The 16,223-nt window shown below is 42.5% G+C and overlaps 1 protein-coding gene across 6 annotated transcripts in view; it reads left to right on the top strand.

Annotated features, from left to right (window-relative positions):
• Window positions 1-16,223, top strand: part of ror1 (receptor tyrosine kinase-like orphan receptor 1) — a 304,997-nt gene that overhangs the window by 218,391 nt on the left and 70,383 nt on the right. For 3 of the 6 annotated variants that reach the window (XM_068037320.1, XM_068037318.1, XM_068037319.1), the window contains exons 1-2: window positions 5,951-5,993; window positions 12,530-12,566. Coding sequence is in view for 2 of the 6 variants with exons in the window: in XM_068037317.1 (XP_067893418.1) it covers window positions 5,709-5,993; window positions 12,530-12,566 (322 nt within the window). In the remaining 4 variants the exon portion in view is untranslated. Of the gene's footprint in view, window positions 1-5,708; window positions 5,994-12,529; window positions 12,567-16,223 lie in introns of those variants that run through there. The other 3 variants (XM_068037317.1, XM_068037316.1, XM_068037321.1) reach the window with 2 other exon arrangements.

Raw genomic sequence — 16,223 nt, 5'->3', positions numbered from 1 at the left:
CTTGCCCACTCACTTAACCTTTCTAAATCCCATTGAAACCTCTTTGCGCCCTCCTCATAACTCACATTCCCACCTAGTTTTGTGTCATCAGCAAACTTGGAAATATTACATTTGGTCCCGACCTCCAAATAATTGATATAGATTGTGAATCTCTAGGGCCCGAGCACTGACCCTTGTGGTACCCCACTCGTCAGCCTGCCAACTTGAGAATGAGCCGTTTATTCCTACTGTTATACCAATATGCTTTGTTGAACGATAATTTTCTTCAATCCACTGACTGGAGATCTGAATTTACATTTTTTAAAAAAGACATTTTTAAAAGACTAGCTAAAAGGATGATCTTGCTGGCACCTTAAGTTAGCTACCTAATTTACAACACTGTATCTTACACTGCAATGCTTATGCGGAGGGAGACTAATTCTGCTAATTCCCCAGCAAGAACAAAGACCCAGGAAGTTTAAAGGAACTGCTTGTTCTTTTTTTGCAAGAGAATAATACTGCTAACTGCTGTGTTTTGAATCACTGAGTGACTCGTGACAAGCCCCTCCCCATCTGTGATTTTAAGCTGGTGTTTTCTTTGCAGCAGAGGAGAAGCAACCGAACTCTGACATGAGCAGACCTTTGTTGGGGGTCCCTTTCTCTCTCTTTCTCTCTCTCTCTCTCTCTCCATTCCACCTTGAAAGCTTTCAAATCCTGTTTGTTGACAGACCACCTTTGCATACTCCGGCTAGAATCAGAAACCCTGTTGGAAAAAATCATCCGCATTTCTATCTCCAAGAGACTCACCGAACCAGTTATCTACCTCTTCAAACTAAAAGTCTCAGGACCACTAAATTCAGCTAGAAACTAGCTGAATCACCAAACTCCACAGACTGTATATCTTTTTTTATGGACTCTAACTCAACCAATCTATCTTTCCCCACGCTGTAACCTAGTGTGTGTGTGTAAACTTCTAGTGTGTGAGTGGAAGTTGGCACGTTGTTTATTATTTTATTAGTTCGGTTTAGGTACAGTAAAGTTAACCTCTTTCTTTGTTAACTCAAGAAAACCTGTCCGATTGGTTCTTGTTATGATCGTAGCAAGTACTGAATTAGCCAGGACATCCACTTTAAGAAAGAATTAAACCTGTTATGGTTAAACAAGGAGAGGGAAAAGAGGGAAGCCCTTCGACCCCTCCTCACTTGACCGTAACATTACTCTGTTTTCTGTCCGTTAACTAATATTCAGTCCATACCAGTATATTACCCCCAATCCCGTGTGCTCTAATTTTGCTTACTAACCTCTTGTGTGGGACCTTATTGAAAACCTTCTGAAAATCCAAATATACCATATCCACTGGTTCCCCTTTATCCATTCTGCTAGTTACGTCCTCAAAAAACTCCACCAGGTTTGTCAAACATGATTTCCCTTTCATAAATCTGTGCTGACTCTGCCCAATCCTACCATTATTTTCTAAGTGTCCAGTTATCACATTCTTTAGAATAGATTCTAGAATATTTGCTACTACTGATGTCAGGCTAACACGGGGTTGTCCAACCTTTTCGCGTGGGGAGTCACATTACAAATTTTGTCTTACAAGGGGGGCCGATGAAAAATTTTGGAAAGATAAAGGCATTAAAAATGTTATCTTACTATTAATCAAAACAACACTAATGTAAATTTTTGTGAAGAAGCTTTAAATGAGAAGACTAATTTATTGACTTACTTTCTCATCACTATTTTGGACACTGATTTAGTGAGATTCCTGGCATTTTTGTGCTTGCACAAGTAGTCAATGTCTGCCCTCACACTTGATGTAGCAATGCAGAATATTGCGGATAGATGTCATTCTGTCAGGAGTGATCTTGACCCTCTCTCCCGCTCTCTTCCCGTTCCCCACCCCCCCCCCCCGTGTTGTCCTTGCGCTCTGTGTCCCCACCCCGTCCCTCCTTTCTCTCTCTCTCTGTCCTCCTTTCTCTCTCTCACTTTCCCCCTTTCTCTCTCTCACTTCCCCCCTTTCTCTCTCTGTCTCCTTTTTCTCTCTCACTGTCCCCCTTTTTCTCTTTTTCTCACTGTCCCCCCTCTCTCTCTCTCCCCCTTTCTCTCGCTGACAGTTGCAGAGAGCGGAACGCTCAGCAGATGGTCAGTTTTTTTTTAAAGATTGCAAGTCAGTTTCACAGTTGACAGAAACTGACATCGGGAACAGCGGTTTCTGAACTTCAGACAGATTTGGTGTTTTCCGGCAGGCTTTTAAAACTGGCCAGAAACCCCCAAATCTGTCCGAAGTTCAGAAATCGCTGTTCCCGATACAGCAGCTATTAGCTGTGAAACTGACTTGCAATGTTTTTTAAAGCCAGGCTGACAAAGGGAAATTTCTCATCTCCAGTCACAGAGCCCTGATGAGGATGAGGAATGGTCCCGTGTACAGTTTACACCCACGGGCCAGATGAAAACCTTTGTTAGTAAACCTTTCAGGACTGAGATGAGGTGAAATTACTTCACCCAGAGAGTGGTGAGCTTGTGGAATTTGCTACCACAGAAAGCAGTTGAGGCCAAAACATTGTATGTTTTCAAGAAGGAGTTAGACATAGCTCTTGGGGCGAAAGGGATCAAAGGGTATGGGGGGAAAGCGGGAACAGGTTACTGAGTTGGATGATCAGCCAAGATCATAATGAATGGCGGAGCAGGCTCGAAGGGCCGAATGGCCTACTCCTGCTGCTATTTTCTATGTTTCTATGGACAACACTGGGCTAACAGGTCTGTAGTTCCCCATTTTCTCGCTCCCTCCTTTCTTAATCAGTGGGGTTACATTTTCTACCTTCCAATCTTCAGGAACCTCTCCAGATCGAGAGAATTTTGGAAGATGACCACCCACTCTCTCTACAGCCACCTCTTTCAACACTCTGGGATGTACATCATCAGGTCCAGGGGATTTATCAACTTTTAGTCCTATTAATTTCTCCCTTACTACTTTTTTACTAATACTAATTTCTTTCACTTCTTCATTCTCGCTAGTCTCTTGGTTCTCTAGTATTCCTGGGAGTTAATTTGTATCTTCCTCCGTGAAGACAGACATAAAGGATAGAATTTTATGCTGTACCCCGCAGCGGGTTTGGAAGTGGGGAGAGCATAAAATAGGGTCCGCCTCTGCCGAAATTTAGTCTGTTCACAGGTCTTCCTGCCCCACCAATTGAGGCACTTTGCTGGTTAATTAATCCCTAATTATGCGCTTCTTCCCACCACAGTCTCAATTACCCATGCGGTGGGCTGCACAGGAAGCACGACACGAAAAACAATGCGGGCTGCTTCCGGGCTATGGGCAGGGTGGGATGGGGGGTTCCTGGGGGGGGGGGGGTCCCTTGTTCAAAGGCAATTAGCGCCTGAATGAGGGACCCAACATCATGAAGGTAGGGGCCTGGTGAGGGCCACCCCCCTGCCCTGGCTGCTCACCACCCACCCCGCGACCCCAACCCCGCAAGATCCCTCCTGCCTTGACCTACCTTAAGCATCACTCCTCGCTGTCTTGTCGCTGCAGCTACAGTAGCAGCCACCAACTCCACGGCCTTTGATTGGCCAGCAACTCTGCAAAGCCAGGGCTTTAGGTGACAGGGTCCGAAATCCTATGGAAGGCCTGCCGCTGTCAAGTTAAGTGCCTCATTGGCACTAAATTTGGCATGTCTTCTGTACAAGAGGTGACACGGGGATCTTGGCGTCGGTTCCCTGACATTGAGACCCCCACTGCCAGCATAAAATTTCACCCAAAGTATTTGTTTGGTTTCTTTGCCATTTCCTTATTCCCCATTATAAAATCTCCTGTTTCTGCCTGGTGGTGTTGCTATCCCTGAAGGTGCTAAGACCCACCTGAGTACAGTGACATGCACAGCAGCAACATGAACATGGTTGTTGATGATGAAGACATTTCTGGTTGTTGATGGCTCAGCCTGGTCAAACAGGCCAATGCTATGGTGTTTCACTTGGTAGCCTGCTTATACTTTCCCAAAGACTGGGGAAAGTATGGTAGCCAGAAATAAAGCTATAGACTGGAACTTAAAAGCAGCTGTGTTTCTTAGTTATTCAGAAAGCTGCTCTGCAATATAAATAGGGCATGAGATTTAATTTCAAGAGACTGGTGGGTGGTTATATACCTCACTGCACACTAAGTTTTATTAATCTACAGTCAGTGCTATTAAAACTTAGACAGTCTATTATTTGTAAGATACATGTTAGGGGGTTTTGAAATTTTAATTTACTCCCACAAGCCTGCCAATCACCTTGCATGTGCTGTACCTTCAGGCGGCCCTGATGATTCATTACTATATAATGACTCCGTTGGATTTGCCAGTGCAATCTGGAACGCGGTAGCTCCCATGTCGAACTACCAGCGGTATGTCTCATCTTGAAAGAAAGTAACAAAGTGTTTGGAATTTACAAAGTAATTAGCAGTTAATGCTGCCAAGAGGTGTACAAGCTGCAACATTTAAGAAATGATGATTTTAGGGAGGTTGGCAGTCAAACGTGTTTTGTGAGAAATGGGGAAAAAACTTGAAACAGATTTGATTTGAAAGATTTTATTTTGTTTGCTCTGTGCGTTTTGCAACATACCAGCTCAGCTTGAATTGTCTGAGAAGAGAAAGTTTGTAAACAAGGGCATGCTAAGACAGGGATGAAATGTCTCAAATCCAGGAAATTTCTTTCCATGGGTATCAAGATTGCATGATTATATTAGTGTTGAGTTAGTTGGCTTTTCTTTAAAAAAAGAAAAAGTTCATTGTTTCTCCATGGTTTTCTTCCTGGTTTCTCTTCACGAAAGGTACTAACTTATGATGGGGTATCATTTCAGGAGAACCAAACAATGTCGAGTACCTCATCTGGGTGGCCATTCTTCATGAGCTTAGAAAATTAATTTACTCAGCCTATTTTACCAAAGAGGCATCACCTGCTATATTTAATACTATTTAATAAATACCATCACAACAGAGCCTTTCCTCAGTTGACGTCTGCAGAGTACATTTTCAAAGAGGAGCCAATAGAGCAAACAGAAAGAAAGAACTAGTTTGCATACATACAGCACCTTTCATGTCCTCAGGATGTTTTGCAGCCAATGAAGTACTTTTGAAGTAATTGTTGTTGTGTAGTGAAATGTGACAACCATTTGCACACAGAAAGGTCCCACAAACAGCAATGAGGTAAATGACCACTTAAGCTGTTTTCAGTGATCTTGATTGAAGTATAAATGTTGCCCAGCTCAAAGGGAGAATGCCCTTTCTGTTCTTCAAATATTGCCATAGGAGCCACCTCAGTTAAATGTATCAGCTAAAGGACAGCATCTCCAACAATGCAACACTCCCTCAGTAGTGCTTTGAAATGTCAGCCTAAATTATGCACTGAACTCCTGGAGTGGGATTTGAAACCCTAATCTCCTGAGTCAGAAGTGAAAATGCTATCAATAAACCAAGCTGTGTAGAGTGGGAGATCTGGCTGATAATTTTTACTGCTTTCTCTAGTCAACCAACACTGAATCAGCTAATTCAATGTAGACAGTGGATGCAGGCTAAAATGCTTGCGGTCTGTGTGGCTCAGTACCAAACTTTGTTTTGGAGTTACTCACTGACGCACCTCAGCAGTACTTAGTTTTTATTGCTACCGAATGTATTTTACTTTTCTTCCATGTTAATTGAATTGCTTTGCTGACCTGCAACTAAAGATTTTTTTGTGAAACTCTTTTTCAGATTATCTAATCCTAGATGAGCCAATGAATAATATCACAACTTCACTTGGCCAGACTGCAGAGCTATACTGTAAAGTGTCTGGCAATCCAGCCCCTACCATACGCTGGCTGAAGAATGATGCACCAGTCGTCCAGGAACCACGAAGAATATCCTACCGACTGACGAGCTATGGCTCGCGTCTCAGAATACGAAACCTTGATACCACAGACACAGGTTATTTCCAGTGCGTAGCTACAAATGGACAAAAATCTGTTTCAACCACGGGTGTGCTTTTTGTCAAATTTGGTAAGATCTACATTGAAACGTAGTATTTTGCTTTTATTGAAATGTTACATCGTTTTTGAGGAAATAAAACAGTTCTTACTCTAAAGACAATTTTATATTGGTGCTAAGGTATCAAGACAGCAGCACTCAAACTGATATACATGACTGTCAGGTACCATCATCCCCCATTTACTTTTAATTGTGGAGTTAATTTTAGTTTAGGCCCATTGAAGGCCATTTTGGAAATGGTTAGCAGTGTTTCCGGCATGTGTACAATTTTCACACCCGTATGTCAGTACGCCCAGTGATTCAGTTGGGGGTGGAAACATCTGTGTTACAATAGAAACCAACTGTGCACAATTAGAAGCCAAGAAGGAAAAGCACATTGTTCATCAGTTTGTACGCTCCCAGACAATTCAAGCCACAGACCTCATTTGAGCCTCAAAGGTCAGACTCTTTGGGCAGGATTTTTCTGCAGGCTTCAGGATCCTGTCATCATGCTGAAATGGAGGTCAGAAGCCCGCACTGTGTGGGGAACAGTTACTGACATGTGATTTTTCGCGAATTGGCCAATTAGTGGTCAGAGGGCGGACTTGCCGACCAATTAAGGATAGTGGGCAGGCTTTTGAAGCTGGCAGGCCAATAGGAAGCTGTCCAGCTTGAAGCAGCAGCAGGATGCCACTCAAGGTAAGTGAGGGAGAGGGTGCTTCAAAATGGAGGCACCTTTTCTCCAACTTTCTCAAATTTAAAATAAAAAAAGACCTTTGCAGCCAGGCCACCATTTGGTGGGGGGGGGGGGGGGGTGGGTTGGTGGGGGAACCTCTCCACAGGACGGCCTGTGGCTGCTGATAAACCTAGCCAAGCAAGGAGGTCCTCTAAGCCTGCTGGAGTGCTGCCAAGCGGCCACCTCCAGGCAGCTGCCCTGTCTCCTGCCACCTGTGGGGACCTGGAGGCCGACTGGAAAATCCCAGTCGGCCTCCAACAATAGGCCTTTATAGGATCTGAAGCAGCTGAATTGGCTACCTGCTGCTTGCGGGCGGGTAGCCCTGCTGCCCATCCCACCTCTGGGAAAACAGCCCGGGGGCGGGATGGAGCCGGAGAATCAGAACACAGCCGGTGGCACGAAATTCCTCCCTCATCCACCTCCATTCCTGCCCCCACTGGGGGCTAAAACTCCCGCCCTTTATTTTGCAGTGAGCTATGGAAGGCTCATGACCAATGTTACAACCCAGTGAGAAAGGGGTCTAGGGTTCCCTCTCAGCCTTCACCTGGTCTTACCATAACAGGGTTTTATTTTAAACACACCATATTTTTAGCTCCCCCTTGGTAAATCCTTGTTCACTGCTTTCCAATTATAAGGCAAAGAAACAAGCACAAACATGTTTTCTTAGGTTTAAAGAAGAAAGGTTGAAATTTATTAAACTTAAACTTAAAGTCTAATTCAGTTAACGCCTATGGATACACGACATGCCTGCGCTAGCGTGCGTATGCGATACACACATGCAGATAGAGACAGAAAGGGGCAGAAGAAATAAAATGGAAAAGTTCGAAGCGATCTTTGAAGAGCGTTTTTGATACAGATCTTCGAGCTCACTGTAGAGTCCTTGATTGTAAATAGATCTTGCTTTTCATTGGTGCCCAGTATTATTCTTAAACCTTGTTCACTATAGGAGACTTTTCTGTCTTGGGGTTCATGTGTCTTCAGTGGATTCAAAAGCTTGTGAGAAAGAAATGGGAGTAGACAGGAGAGAGATCGTCTCAGTCCAGGAGCAAACACACCTTCTGCCCAAACTGTTTCTACAAATTTAAAAAACTCAGGTTGCTCAGCAGGTTAGTCATGTGACTAGCTGGTTTGACCATGTCCATTTGTGTATTCAGCCATCTTAGCAGTCAACCTGGCACGCGAGCTCCCCCACCTTCAACGTCTGATGATCAAAAGTCCATTGTGGATTGAATGTCAGAGAATGGTCCTTTGTCCTTCCAAACACTGTCTGTTAATATGCAAATATCTTTTCTAGCCACGGCTGATCTGTTTAACAAGTCCTTTCTTAACTCCAGTAACAGTTTAAAATCAATGTTCATGACAAAATTAATGTGCCTCATTCTTGGCAGGTGGGGGCCTAGCATGACACCAAGGTAAAAGTGGCATTAATATACGGATTCTTGGTACTATCATTAGGATTCCAAAAATGCAAAATATTTGTGGTATGCCCACTTGAACTGTGAAAAACATTCAGCAGTAAAATTAAAATATTGGATCGTGATTGTGTAGCTCATTTTGGGCAAAGATGAAGCACAGGTGGTCACGGGTATATCACTGGTGATTTTAGTGTCGAATCAATTGAGGTGATGAATTTAGGGTATCATGCAAGTAAATTGTCAGAGAAATTAAAGAGTGTAGGTTTAAGTGTGATTTTTTTCTGTAGTGTATTGCTACCAATGCAGTAAGTAATCTTATTAACAACACTAGATCTGTGGCTGTGGTTCTCTCTTAGTGTTACACTGCCTATATTTTGCTTTGGTTACCACAATGCCTAAGAAGTTAAGCTAACTGCTCCCTAATGCCTCAATCTATTAATGAATTAATCAGTATGAGACTGAGCCATTCAGGCCAATTAGGTCCTCATTTTTATCTTTGATCGGTTAGCTGATCGGACAAGATGATGGCGATCTCAATGTTACTGGGTTAGAAAGGGGAGAAGAACATCAGACAGAGTTGTTGTTGCTGATTACTAAATAGTGATTCGTGCTGGAAAGTGCGATTTGGGTGAGTGCAGGATTGGGCTCGACTGTCATGTTAAATAGTTGATAGCCTGCCTACACTCTCTGTACAGCCTTACATGTGAAGAATGCACACTTGGCTGAGATATCACAGGGTGTTACTCTAGCAAAAGTCAGCACTTTCAAGAGAGGTGAAGAGAAATCTTTGATTTTTTTTTAAAAAGCCAAACTGGAAAGAGAAAAATGGAGGAAGTGGAATCCAAAATGCACCACCCCATTGGAAGCTCCTCATTTTGATCTGATCAAAGTATAGGCATTGCTTGTAGCATAGTGCAATGTGGGATCACATATGCAAGCCATCAGTTACTAACTTTCCAGTTGTATTGGAAGGAGGAAATTAGGAATTTGACACTTATCCATGTTGAGGGACTGGAAATCGTAGACAATTGCTCATTCCCCACCCCCACTGCTCCCAATTCTACCTCACCACCACCTCTCTCAACTCCTCCATTATTGTTAAGTTATCAGACTGCTTATCTGATATCCAGTACTGGATCAGCAGAAATTTCCTCCAATTAAATAAAGGGAAGGCTGAAGCTATTGTTTTCAGTCTCCGTTCCCAACTCTGTCCCCTAGCTACCAACTCCATCCCTCTCCCTGGAAATAGTCTGAGACTAACCTAGACTGTTAGCAACTCTCTGTCATATTTGACCCCGAGACGAGCTTCCGATCACGTAATTGCAGCATCACGAGGACAACCCATTTCCATTTCCATAACATTGCTTGACTTCACTCCGCCTCAGCTCACCTGCTGCTGAAACCCTCATTTGTGCCCTTTTTACCTCTAGACCTGACTACTCCAATGCACTCCTGGTTGGTCTCCCACACTCTACCTGGCATAAACTTGAGGTAATCCAAAACTCTGCTGCCCGTATCCTAACTCACACCCGAGTCCCATTCACCTATGATCCCTGCACTCACTGACCTGTACTGGCTCCCTGTCAAGCAACATCTTGATTTTAATATTTTCATCCGTTTTTTCAAATCCCTCCATGGCCTTGCCCCTCCCTATCTCTGTAATCTCCTCCTGCCCCATTATCCTCCGAGATATCTGCTCTCCTTTAATTCTGGCCTCTTCAGCATCTCCAATTTTAATCACTTCACCATTGGTGGCCATGCCTTCAGTTGTCCAGGCCCTAAGCTCTGGAATTCCCTCCCCACACTTCTCCCCCTCTCTATCTTTTTTCCTCCTTAAAACCTCCCTCTTTGAACAAGTTTTTGGTCATCTGCCCTAATAGCTCCTTATGTGGCTGAGTGTCATACTTTGTTTAATAATGCTCCTGTGAAGCGCCTTGGGACATGTTGTTATGATAAAGGTGCTAAGTTGTTGTCTGTCTGCTGGCCTTGAATTTGGGCAGTCCTTAATCTAGGTTCTATGGCCTTCAGCTCCAACTGCCACTAATTCATTAATAAATATTGTACCGACCAGTTGAGAAAGATGTCTAGGGTTCCCTTTCAGCCTTCACCTGGTCTTACTGTAACAGGAATTAATTTTAAACACACTGTGTTTTGAGCTCCTCCTTGGTGAATCCTTGTTCACTGCTTTCCAATTACAAGGCAAAGAATGAGCACAAACAGGCTTTCTTAGGTTTAAAGAAGAAAAGCGAAATTTATTGAAACTTAAACTCTAATTTGGTTAACGTCTACGGATACACGCCACACCCCATGTTAGCATGCATACGCGATACGCACATGCAAATAGAGACAGAAAAGAGCAGAAGAAAAATAAGGTGGAGAGGTTTGAGGCAATATCTGAAGAGTTTCTTATTACTGTGCTTCGAGCTCACTGTACAGTCCTTTTGTAGGTAACTTTTGCTTTTTGTTGGGGCCCAGTATTATTCTTAAACCTTGTTCACTGTGGGAGACTTTTCTCTCTTGGGGTTCATGTGTCTTCAATGGATTCCAAAGCTGGTGAGAATACAATGAGAGCAGACAGGAGAGAGATGTTCTCAATCCAGGAGCCAGGAGCTTTCTGCCAGTTCAGAACTCTGTGGCAAGTTCAAATTCATAAAAACTCAGGTGGCCCAGCAGGTTAGTCATGTGACTAGCAGATGTGACCACGTCTGTTTGTGTATTCGGCCATCTTAGCAGTCAACCTGGAATGCTAGCTGCTCCACCTTCAATGTCTGGTAATCAAAAGTCCATTGGGGATTGAATGTGTCAGGGAATGGTCTTTTGTCCCTTTTAAGCACTGTCTGTAAATATGCAAATGTCTTTCCAATCAAGGGCCTGACTTTTTTTTTTAAAAGCAAGTTCTTTCTTTACTCCAGTAACAGTTTAAAATCAATGTTCATATGGTGAAATTAATTTGTCTCATTCTTGGCAGGTGGGGCCCTGCATGACAATATGTACAGAATGACAGTTTCTAATTTCCCAAAACAATCAGTGGTCACTGGGTGCTCAATATAGAAATTTATTCCATTCTCCAACAATAAACATCCCTCCTTTTACACTCTCCTCTCCCCCACCCACACCCTTCAATAAAATGACTAGCACATCTGTTTTGGATTGAAAGTAAATAGAATTCCATTTATATTGTGTTGCACTAAGATCTTGTGACGCTGCATGTAACATTAAAATGAGATATTGGGGGTGGAATAATGGCATTGAGCATTAGCGCATCTTAGACAGGGCAGCAGGCTTTAGATTTGAATCACTTTGAGCAGGGAGGTGCTAAATGGTGGCAATAACATTTCCCTGGAGGGGTGAGGGAAAATCATAGGGCAGACTCATCCATGGATGGTGTTTCCTGACTGGATGCTATGGGAACATTGGCAGGAGCCTTAAATCAGGACATGTCACTGCTCCTTCACTAGTGTTGACCGAGTGAAAGAACAAGAAGAAATACAACAACTAAAAGTGACAGTGACCCGAATGCCACCATAAAAAGTGCTGGTTTTAAGACCTGATCCCTGCCTATCACTATATCGGCCTTTAAATAGAATAAAACAGCTGATGCCAGTCACGTCAAACTGATATCCTCATTCCAAGTCCTGTCCCATATTCTACATCTGGTGTAGGATTCGCCGTCAACATCTTTACGGACCCTGCTCCATTTTCAATAAAAAATTACAAAAGGACAGCCGTAAAGGGAGCTGAGCAGCAAATGCTTTAGCAGCTCAGTTCAGTGAGGCTATTGGGTGATTTCCTTTCACATTTCGAATGACTTTTTCCTCACGTTTCTTTATTTTTCCCCTCTCCTTTCCTAAGCTGGAATCAGGTTCCGTGGGTGGCACCTTATCACTGCCACCTTATTATTTTTATGAAAGCACAGACAGCAAGCATTAGCAGACTGTTCAAACTCAAAAGTAAAGCGAAAACACCATCAAACCGGATCTGATTCTTGCTGAATATCCATGCACATTCCTGCAGTCTTCACTGGTGAGCAACAGGAAGTGTGTCTGATTTTTGCCTTCTGTCCTCCCTCGCCTTGTGTTCTGAACTTAATTTTAACAACCTCGCCACTGAGCACAGATCCATCAACTCAACACAGGCTGGGGATTAAACCTGGAACTTCCTGCTTCTATGTGGCTCAGTTCAACACAGGGTAATACATTTAGCTATTCATCCATTGGGCAGTGAAATTCTTTTCCATTAAACATCTGTCACAGATAAACTTCATCCTTTTCTGTCAAATTTTAATTTTCCATGCTTGGGCATAAATCAAATCATGAAGCACCAAATATCTGAAGATTAGCAGCACTTTATTCCAAAATTGAGGACAATGAGAAGTGACAACTCGAGAATATTAACACTCCATATTTTTCCCCTTGTAGGACCCCCACCGACTCCAAATTCAGGAAAGGCAACGCAGTGAGTATATTTTTGTCTGTACTGTTATCTATTTCCACAGCTAATGTTTATTACACATTTCTGCTTCAAGAGGAGAAGGAATCAGTTCCCGAAGGGCACAAAAGAGATTACATGGGCTTATCATAAATTAGCTAAAAGATTATTTTGTTAAAAATACAATCCTTTAAATTACATGTACAACTATTTGAGTAGTGTTCTGTAACCACTCCTATATGAATGCTTTTTCTGTGATATCCATGTTTGTCACTAAACCAAAGGTGTAGCCTATGATCCCAGACAGTGGAACATAACAGATAATCCTCATTGGCTTCAGATCCTCACAATTTAAAAAAATTAGACAACAAAGTATACTGCAATTATTTCTGCTGCTTGTACCTGTGATGTTGAATCTGTTTTCATTGTAATTTAATTTATTCCTTTTCCCCTTCCCCCAATATTCTCTCCTCTCCCAAAGGTTGTCACTCATGAGGTAGTTCTGTCAGTCTACTCTTATTCATGTGATCTTGTACATTCAGTGTTCATGTCCTATCTGACCATGGAGGTCATCACAACAGAGTCAACAACAACTTGCCTGTGCCTTTAACATGATAAAATATACCAAGGTGCTTCACAGGAGCATAATCAGACAGAAATTGGCACCAGATGAAGAAGGCAATATTAAGGCAGCTTGGCCAAAGGCATAAGTTTTCAAAGTGTCTTAAAGAAGGATAGAGAGGCAGAGAGATTAGGGAGGGAATTCCTGAACTTAGGGCCAATACACCAGAAGCGGTGGAGCAAAGGAAGTGGGGAATGCACAAGAGGCCAGAGTTGGAGGTTGCAGAGTTTTCAAAGAGCTGTAGGGCTGGAGAAGGTTACAGAAATAGGGAGGAGAGAGGCGGGATTTGAACACAAGGATGAGAATTTATAGTCAAGGCATTGGGGAACCAGGTGCCAAGGTAGGTCAGTGAGCACTGGGGTGGTGGGTGAACAGGGCTCAATGTGAGTTATGATACCATCAGCAGAGTTTTGGATGAGCTCGAGTATATGGAAGGTGGAAGATGGAAGGCTGGCAAGAATCTGCCGATAGCAAGAGCATGGATGAGGTTTTCAGCAGCCATTGGACTGAGGCAGGGACGGAGATGGGTAATATTAGAGAGGTGGAAGAAGGTGGTCTCTATGATGGAGAGGATGTGGGATAGGAAGCTCAGTTCCAGCATCAAATATGAAGTGAACAGTCCATTTCAGCCAGAGACAGTGGCCAGGGAGGGAGCTGGAATTGGTGGCTTGGAACCGGATTTTGTGGCTGAAGACAATGGCTTCAATCTTCCTAATGTTTAATTGGAAGATATTTTGGCTCATCCAGGATTGGCTGTCAGACAAGCAGCCTGACAGTGCCTGATGTCTACCATATTAGAAATAGATAGGTAGACAGTGAAGGATAGAACACTGCAGGTTCGTCTTTAAACATTTATAAGTTTTTATTTACAGAGACGCACATTGCATATCATACATCTCCAACCAACAACCCCTGTTTCAGCCTGCTGCTATATATATGACCACAGGTGAGTCCCCAATTAATACCAACCATATGAATATAATTAACACCAAATTAACATACCATCAGTACTTTCCAACAGAAATTAGTGGATTGCTTAGCCTGGCATACTGAGGCTATTTGTAATATTCATACTGCTGCCCCAGTACAAGTCAAGAATCAAAACTGGGACTTCTTGGTTCATGTGGTTCAGTGTTACACATTGTATTTAGCCACTGAGCCACCAGGGGGCACAGTTCCCATTACTGTCTAATACAATCATAGAATCATATAATGACACAGCACAGGCGGCCACCATTCAGCCCAACATGCCTGTGCTGGCTCTTTGAAAGAGCCATCCAATTACTCCCATTCCTCTTCTCTTTCCCATTAGCCCTGTAAATTTTTCTCCTTCAAGTATTTATCCAATTCCCTTTAGAAAGTTATTATTGAATATGCTTCCACAAACCTTTCGGGCAGTGCATTCTAGATCATAACACCTCGCTGCATAAAGAAATTCTCCTCATGTTGCCTCTGATTCTTTTACTAATTACCTTAAATCTGTATCCTCTGGTTACCCACCCTTCTGCCACTGGAAACAGTTTCTCATTATTTACTCTTATCAAAACCTTTCAAGATTTTGAATACCTTGATTAAATCTACCCTTAATCTTCTTTGCTGTAAGGAGATTTACCCTACCTTTTCTCGTTTCTCCATGTAACAGAAGTCCCACATCCCCAATATCATTGTAGTAAATCTCCTCTGCATCCTCTCTTAAGGCTTTGAAATCCTTCCTGAAGTGTGGTGCCCAGAATTGGACACACTACTCCAGCTGTGGCCTAACCAGTGATTCATAAAGGTTTAGTATTAATTCCTTGCTTTTGAACTTAATGTCTCCGTTTATAAAGCCAAGGATCCTGTATGTTTTTTTAATAGCCTTCTCATCTTGTTCAAAGATTTGTGTATGTACACCCCCAGATCTCCCTATTCCTGTACCCCCTTTAAAATTGTGCCATTTAGTTTATATTGCCTCTCCTTATTCTTCCTACCAAAATGGATCACTTCACATTTCTTTAAGTTAAATTGCATTTTCCATTGTCAGCCCATTTCACCAGTCTGTTACTATCCTCCTGAAGTCTGTTACTATCCTCCTCACTTTTTACCAGATTTACAAGTTTGGTGCATCTGCAATTATACCCTGTATATTAATCACCTGGGGTTGGGTATATATCAATAAGAGCAGTGGTTCTAATACTGACCCCTGGGGAACACCACTATATACTTTCCATCAGTCTGAAAACAATTTACCACTACTCTCTGCGTCCTGTCTCTTAGTCAATTTTGTATCCGTACAACCACTGTTCCTTTAATCCCAAGGGCTTCAGCTATGCTAACAAGTATTTATCAAAAGCTTTTTGAAAGTCCATATACACAACATCAGCCGCACTACCTTCATTAACCTTCTTGCTTGCTTCATCAAAGAACTCAATCAAGTTAGTCAAACAAGTTTCACCTTTAACAAATTCATGCTAGCTGTCATTTACTAATCCATATTTTTCCAAATAACAATTAATTTTGTGTATTGCTGAAAACAGAGACAGTTTGTTGAAGCTTTTCATCTTGCACTCAGCAGGACAATTCGCAAGAATACCAATGTAAGGGAAACAACAAATTTATACTATATGAGAAGAGAGTGCTGATTGGTTGGCAAGTGGACTTTGATTGGTAGAGGCATTGCCATGGAGGATGCATCAGTTTATGGTGACTGACAGTTAACTGCCAAGCTTTATTTGAAATTTAAACCAGGCAGCTTGACTCTGATTGGTCAAGGCATTGCCCTGAGGAATGAACCAGCGAATGGTTGTCACTTATTTTGTTTAGCTGAAACAGGCGTAATGTATGTACATGTTCTTTCTGTCTGCAAAGAACAGGGCGCTGTGTATGTAGCTTCCAGTACGCGTAAATGCCCCACACTGCAAATTAATTAATTTTGTCTCAGATTATTGTCTCTTTCTCAGATTATTTCCACATTATTTCTACATATTCCTGGTTATTAAAAAATTTTTAAAAACAAGCATGATGGTGTTAAGCATGGACACAATGATAGATTCTATTCACAGAAACTGTCTGTCATTCTGCTACAG

Source organism: Heterodontus francisci, chromosome 8, assembly GCF_036365525.1.
Source record: "Heterodontus francisci isolate sHetFra1 chromosome 8, sHetFra1.hap1, whole genome shotgun sequence".
Taxonomy (NCBI): Eukaryota; Metazoa; Chordata; class Chondrichthyes; order Heterodontiformes; family Heterodontidae; genus Heterodontus; species Heterodontus francisci.
Note: the sequence above shows the minus strand (reverse complement) of the source record. Positions and strands in the feature narration are given on the sequence as shown.